Here is a 7456-nt window from a genome sequence, read left to right as displayed (position 1 = left end):
ATGGAAATACCGTGCAAAAGCTGTACGATGAAACCTGTCCATTTCTTTACTCTGTAGGAAGGGGGTTTAAGACCAAAATACTTGGTCCGTTCTGACAGCTCAGAGGAAAGTGGCACTGGGGTTCTAAATGATACAGAAATACACTGATGTCACTACTGGGACTCGGGGATTTGTTGCACTTGCAGAGATGGCACATGGACTTCGGTGTAGGTACAGTGTGGCCTTATGGATGACATCGTGCGTTTTATCGGCCTCTTCACGCTGTGTTGCTCACAGCTTTAGCTGTTTGACTGAGCAAATATGCGGAGAAAAAGAAATCCCAGCCCATGTCTCTGCAAAGTCAACTCCAAAATTAAAATAGGTCTCATTGCTTTTGAATAGAATTACTACCATGGGCATAGGAGAAAATCTGCTCGTCTGCAGGATGCAAATATTTAATTATAAGCTAAGAATTTGAGAATGGAAACAACAGTTTCCAGAATTCAGACAAACAGTTGCAACTTCCTTTTTAAATGCCTTCTTGCTCAGCTCATCACCTGCAGGAAAACCAGCTAGAAGTGGCAACTCTTCTTTCTTTTTCAATGTCATACAGTGAATTTATACTCTAGAAAGGAACAATTTTACAGAAAGAGGAAAAAGAACCTGGTAATTCACCATATGCTCCCTGTTTCTTAGCTCTGGTCTGTGGGTACTGTCTGGTCTGGTCATATAATAACCTGTTTTATGTGTATTGCAATGTGGAGGAAGAAGGAAAAACAGCACCTGTGACATCTCCCTGCTTTATTCTATTATGAAGCTCAATCACCAGTCCATCCTTACTCAGGCAAATGTCTCATATAGGAAAGACCGGTACATTCTTCATTTGTGAATTCATTGGGTCAGGAAGAAACAAACCATAGTGAGGAAAGTATTCTCACATCTAATTTGTCAGAGATCTACCTGTTAGCCACAGAATAGAAAGAGTTCTTTCAGATTAATATTTTCTGTTAAATTTCCTTTCTGGTAAAGTGATAGGTAAGTTACCTGGTAAAAGATAGATAAGAGGATGAAAACATGAAAGCCTCGTTTTAATACCAGGTATGACAGAACCAACAACTCCTCCACCCTTTTCTGTAGGTGTAACATAACTTTTCTTTTATCAGGCTGGATCTTGTAGCCCTCTCTGTCTTTACGAGCAAACGAGAAGAAATACAGCTGGGAATTGGGCCCTCATTCACATCACCCACTGCAGGGAACCTGCTTTAGCACAGGGTTGGACTAGCTGGTCTCTTGGACTAGCTGGTCTCCAGAGGTTCTTTCCATCCCCTATGATTCTGTGATTATGATTTTGTCTTTTTTTAGGCAGTTGAGTGGATTTCATGAGTCACAAAGGTTTAAGGTAAGCTTTTCAGATGCAGGCTGCACGTAGCATGCTCTGGAAAAGAACTACAGCCAGACAGAATTAAGCGCCCCGCTCTCACCACCAACTTTGTGTGACATCCAGACCCCATTTAATCAGCAGTAAAAGAAATGCAGCTTTTTCAGGAGCCTTTTCTTTATTGGCTTCCATTGTCTCCTCAGACAAATAGATACAGGTTTTGCTTTCATAATTCATACATGTTGGATTTCACAATTTCTAACAACGTCCTGCTTACCATGAATTATTTGTATAAAAGTACTTTACTGGCATTTTCAGAAGGTAGTGGACACAGGAAAGTACACGAGGCTCAGCAGTGCATACTGGCACTTCTCAGTACACTTCAAAACATGTATCTGAGTTCATATTTTATGGCCTGATGGAACTTGTCACAAGACTGCAATATCATATACACAGAACAAGACATCATTTAAACCTGACTTCAGATGACAATATTGGTCTACTCAACAAACATCACTGGAATAAAGTAGGATGGCATTTTTGTTTATTCCTAGCAACAGCCAAGAAACTGTTTACGACAGCTAAGTGTAATTGGCAATCACAGCATCACAAGCTTGTGGGTACAACTTCACAGCAACTGGGTTTCCATTTATAAATGTAGTCTTCAGACTTATGATCTCAAGCTTCCTTTGCAATACTGTTAAACACGAGTGCTTGCCATGGCAACTGATGATGTATTTGTATTACTACAGCAGTGAGCAGTGCCAGCAGAGATGGGAGTTGGTCTTTTCTTTGTGGCCATGCTGCCTGTTCCCAAAGAGCTTATTGAGTCTACGTGGGCAAGTATGACGAAGAATGAGATGGGAAGCAGAAATAAAATGCCCAATATGTCATGCTAGGTTAGAGCCCTGGTCTCTTGAATCTGATGTTCTGTCTGTGGAAGAAGCTGGCTGATTGCTTAAAAAAGACAATTAAAAAATGATAATTGTGTTGCTTAGATCAGCTTGACCAAGGTCTCCTGCTTTAAAAGGAAGCCTGGCTGTAAGCTCAGTCTGGCTGTAGACTGCTAGGGGCAGAGATGTGCCCCTTCTTGGAGAGTGGAAAGGACATACCTTGCACCATATGCAACGAGGATCTACATTATGGCTGTAGCTGCTGTAGAAGTAATGATAAACGAGGCATTCCTTCTTTCTGTGGTTCATTCTTGCTGTATCATCTCTTAATAACTTAAGTGCAAAGAGAACAAAACAAAACCCATTCTCAGTAAAAATCAGGTTTGCAATCACGTAACCTTTAGTTTAATGATTTAAACATGAGTTTAGTCCGGTGGGTTTGGGGTAGGCATTTTCTGGGTTTCTTATTTCAACAAAATGTTGGTGCTGCTCAGGCTGACTAGGTGGCAGCAAAGCTCTGCTGTGCAGGTGGAGGAAGCATCACTGCCTATGGGTAACGTTAAAGTGGAAAAAACCCAACCTCCTCCCTCCTCTGTTCTGCTTGGGTTTGTCGGTGATGAACTGGCATAAGTGAACAGTGGTCTCCCAGCTGCCTTCCTCGTGTGCTGCAGAGCAGTGAGCCCAGCTTCTGGAGAAGCAATGCTACGCCTGTTACAAAGGCTTTCCCACACCCAAGGATTGCTTCATTTCCAGCAGTTCTGCAGGGGATCTTGAGGTTGAATCTTCAGCTTCTTCGGACAGAGGAGTTTAATAAAAGCTCTTCTGAAGCTGTAGTGACAGAGAGGATATAGGACGGGGTTGACAGCTGAGTTGATCCACAGCAGCCAAAAGGAAGTCTCGTACCAGTAGTCAGAGATGCAGTGGCCGTGGCAGCCAGCACGGATAATCATAAGGAGGGTGTATGGTGCCCAGCAAATGCCAAAAACACCCACAATGATTGCCAGCGATTTGGCTACTTTCTTGTCCCTGGAGAGCCTGAAGCGTTGGGTCATGCCCTGGGAGACTATCTTCATCCTTTTCTCTAAGGACAGTGCAGATGCTGAATTCTTACAGCCCTTTTTATTGCAGCACTGGGATCTCCCCGAGCTGGCTGTCAGCAGGTCTTTTGCACTGGTGGAAGCTTCTGCTTGTGCTTCACTCTTAGAGAGGCCGAGGGTTTCAGCTGGCTCCTTCTGTTCCCACTTGCAACATTTCGAAGCAAACTTTGTTTCTGGGCTCATTTCCATCTCTTCAGCAAAGGGCTGGTTGTGCACTTCGTGGAAAACATCCAGGCGTAATTTGGTACGCTTTTGTATGTTCAGGTAAATGCTCAGGTTGAAAAACATTACGCTGATAAAAGGGGTGAAAAACTCCAGCATGGAGGCTGTCATGAGAAAGTACCAGTTGTAGAAAAACTCAGCATAGCATTCCCCAGTGGGTATGATACTCTCCCCCGAGATGTACTCCCAGCTGATAATGGCAGGTCCATAAAGCAGGAATGCTAATACCCACACCATCACCATCTTCAGCACTGCTCGCCTGGTGTTGCCTTGCTGGGCTCTGTAGGAGACCTGCAATGAGGAAACCTTCCCGTAAGCACGGCCACACACACCAGCTGGTTGAGGCACTTCACAAACACACTGTTGGCATTTCTGGTAAAGCTGCGAGGCAATATCACAGCAGTGTAACAAATTCACATGTCGCAGCACAAGCAATTGCTGGATATATCACACACCTGCCAAGAAGACAGAACCCTCATCTTGTACCTCACCAAAAAGAGACGTGACTTCTGCTCAGTGGAAATGAACAGCCTTGGTTCAAGCCCAGCAGTTTTGCTGCTCCCAGCCACATGCCTGAGCTGCCCCTGGCTATGCTGCACCTCCTGGGGACAGGTAAGCATCACACACCAGGCATTCAGCGCTGCCTTGTTCTGAACCCGGGTGTCGTGCAGCTGACCCATGTTTGTAGTTGGAGTCAAGGAGAAATCAGGCAGCTGTGGCTCTGATCAGCCTGGGCAAGGCTGTTTTCATCACACCTCACAGTGCCCACAGACCTGAGCACAGTGCCCTGCTGAAGCTGGCACTGAAATCTCCCTAGCTTTGGGTCTGCAATCTGCTTGTCTGCCCCGGAGATGACAGATCTCTGCAATTCATTGCGGGTCTGCCTTCCTGTCATCTGCAAAGGAACATGTGCGCAGTGGGGTCTGGTTAAGTACACTCATCGGAACACTCAAACACTCATCGGAAGCCACAACTGAATTAGGTATTTGTGGATAATTATTTCTTTCCAATCACCAGGCTGAATGATTAACAATTTTGTGGACGATTCAGAAAGCTTTTAATTAACAAAGAACAAAGCAGAAGGACTTATTCCCCTCTCAGCTGCCGTGCCAGGACTCACCGCTCTTGTCACCGAGAGAAATCTGTCATAGCTGATCAGCACGATGTTGAAGACCGAAGAGGTGCAGAGCAGGTAATCAACTACCAGCCAGAGTTTGCAGAGGCTTCTCCCGAAGATCCATCTCCCTGTCAGCACGTAGGGCACGTACAAAGGAATGCAGAAGGCACCTGCAACCAGAGGGCTCCGTTTGTTCGGACACGCGAGGCCGTGACCTGCAGCAGCGCCGCCGCCCTTGCGCTCCGCAGGGCTCTGCTCCGCAGGGCGCGGGATGCGGGCGGGCGCTGCGGGGCTGTGGGGTCGGGGAGAGGCGGCGCGCTGCGGAACGGAACCCCGGGGCTGCGGCCGGGAGAGCGGCACGGCGCTGCCCTCGCCACGAAGTTTCGGGCGCGTTGCTCCGCGACGGGCGGCACTTTACCTACTAGGAAATCCGAGATGGCCAGGTTGAGGAGGAAGAAGTTGTTCTGGGTGCGCAAGCTGGAGTCCGCCACGAAAGCCAGCATCACCAGCGCGTTGCCGGCCACGGTGACGGCGATCAGCAAAGCCATGAGGGCGCCCAGCGCCGCGGTGCCGACGGCTGCGAAGCGCCCGGAGGCGGCGGCGGAGCCGTTCAGCGCCCCGCCGCTCTCCATGGCCCGCGCCTCTCCGCAGCCGCGGGGCTGCCGGTCCTTCGCTCCCCTCCCCTCCCGGTCCGGCCCCGCCTCCCGCCCCGCTGCTCTGCAGCCCCGCGCTCCCCGCCGCCGCCGCTCCGAGCCTCGGTGCGTCCCGCACCACTCGCACAGAATGCTGCCATCCACTCGTTCCCTTTTCCCCTCAGTCCCTCGATTTCTCCGGAGTATCCCCACGTGTCCCGCTAGGAACGTCTCTGCATCTCCCGCAAAGCATCCCCCCAGAGACAGAGGCCGTGGGGAGTGCTGACGGTCTCTGCCCCAGTGTCAAGACGTGGAGCTAAACGCCCAACTAGAAGTCAGCCCCGAGAGCCCCCGGGCTGGTGGAGGAAGGCAGCGATGCCCACGCCCCCCACGGGTAGCAGGGGAAAGGTACAGCTGCCCGGGAGCTGCCCTGCTGCAGATCTCACCCTGTCCAACCCACGACCTGCAAACCGGCGACTCACTGCCCTCCACTTCTAGCTGCAGGGAGTCGATTCATGCCTCCTCCTCCCTCCTCTTGCTTGGCTTTTCATAGTGAAGGGAATAACTTTTGCCTGAACGTACTTTTCTGCCGGCAGTACTCCAGGACGAAGCTCCGGCCACGGTAAAACCCACGTGTGCAGTGCATGCTCTGCATGCAGCACTGAAAATGCCTTCCGAGTCCCATCAGCTCACCTGGGAGTGAGGGAGGAAGGTGTGGGGTGTGCAGGGCAGCACCGGAAACCAGTGCTGCAGAATCTGCCCCAGAGCCTTTTTTTTTTTAATCTGGAGAAGTCTGATACGTTTTGTCCGTCTTTGAAGAGCAGCGAACAAAAAACAAAGCAATGAAATTTTGCAAGCCCAGAAACACCATGAAGCCGAAGCCCGGGGAGCTGTGCCTCTTCCTCATTACTTCAGAAGCCATCTTCACACCAGGAGCTATCAGAGGCTCGAGCAGAGGCTGAAGAAGCTCCAGCATCGCGGCAGCCAGCAGCAGCAGCAGGCAGCATTTCCGTGCAGGGATGGCATTCGGTGGCGCCTCGTTCCATCTCTCCGCTTTCGGTCCGGGCTGGCAGGAATCGCTGCGCCCGCACGGAACCGCGGCTCTGTCCGCACCGCCGCCGCGTCCCAACAGAGGAGGTCACTGTGCGCCCGCGGAGCCGCACACGGCAGCGCTGCAGGGGACAGAGAGCGGGGCTTTGCGTCGAGTTGTTGGTGGGGCGATTTCTAACAGCCAACACTTTCATCCCGCGGCTGCTGGCGATCTCGTGTGGTTTGTAATCTTCAGCTATTCAGCCAGTCGTTAGTATTCATTAAGACGTCTGTGAATTCCGAATGACTGCGTGCATACGGCGGCACTATCACTGCGAGCTGCTCGTTAGCTGTCAGTCATTATTCAGTTTGCTCCATCAGAACAGAAAGCAGAAATCACGCTTTGGACTGTGACGGAGACCAGCTCAAGACGCCTGAAGATAATTTACAAAGGGATTTCAACATGTTACGTGCACAGCTCTCAATCAGTGTTTAACCAGAGTGATTTGCCTGGCACCTTGAGCCAATAAGGGACAGCAGAGCTGAGCAGAATAGAGTTTTCCTGCTCTGAATGTTTCTTTTTTGCTTCAGGAGGACATCTATCTATCTAATGTATTTCTGGAATCGTGTTGTTAATGAAACAAAGGAAATCACCCAGCCTAGAAGGGCTGATTAGCAGATTACACGTGGATATGTGGTCAGACGGTACGATGGCTAATGTTTTGACCTGGCCTATGCAGTACATATGTAGACGTCATGTGCTCATATGTGCTTATATGTGTTCATTGGGGTTATCAGTTAGTGTGTTGTCACCTGCCAGGGTTCTCTTCTTGGCCTCAGAGCTCTGCACCACTTAGTCCTCAGACAAAAAGCGGATAGCCAGTGTAGAGATCCCAGCCCAGAGCTCCCTATTCAACCCAATTCCTAAGGGCTTCTGGGATGTCTCAGCTGAGTGCAGTGAGGCAACTGAGGAGCCTCGGAGAGCAGCCAATGTGCTCAAGTAATGCTTTGTGAGCTTGTGGTGCAGCTGTGCTGGAAGCTTTCAGGTAAGGGCAGAAGTGAGGAGAGTGGGGGCAGCCCTGCTGCTGCTGTTGGTAAGCAGTTCCAGT

At 49.8% G+C, this 7456-nt stretch overlaps 1 protein-coding gene across 1 annotated transcript; it reads right to left on the bottom strand.

Annotated features, from left to right (window-relative positions):
* Positions 1–536: 536 nt before the first annotated feature.
* Positions 537–6078, bottom strand: HRH3 (histamine receptor H3). The gene is made up of 4 exons (XM_052684015.1): positions 5901–6078; positions 5105–5263; positions 4690–4856; positions 537–3860 (listed from the first exon to the last, which is right to left on the bottom strand). Exons 1-4 carry the CDS (start codon positions 6001–6003, stop codon positions 2994–2996), a joined length of 1296 nt encoding a protein of 431 aa, XP_052539975.1. The 5' UTR covers positions 6004–6078; the 3' UTR covers positions 537–2993.
* Positions 6079–7456: the final 1378 nt, after the last annotated feature.

This window comes from Tympanuchus pallidicinctus, unplaced genomic scaffold (assembly GCF_026119805.1).
Source record: "Tympanuchus pallidicinctus isolate F22 unplaced genomic scaffold, pur_lepc_1.0 scaffold20, whole genome shotgun sequence".
In the NCBI taxonomy this organism is placed as follows: domain Eukaryota; kingdom Metazoa; phylum Chordata; class Aves; order Galliformes; family Phasianidae; genus Tympanuchus; species Tympanuchus pallidicinctus.
The sequence above is the reverse complement of the archived record's forward strand: the minus strand, read 5'-3'. Positions and strand labels throughout refer to the sequence as shown.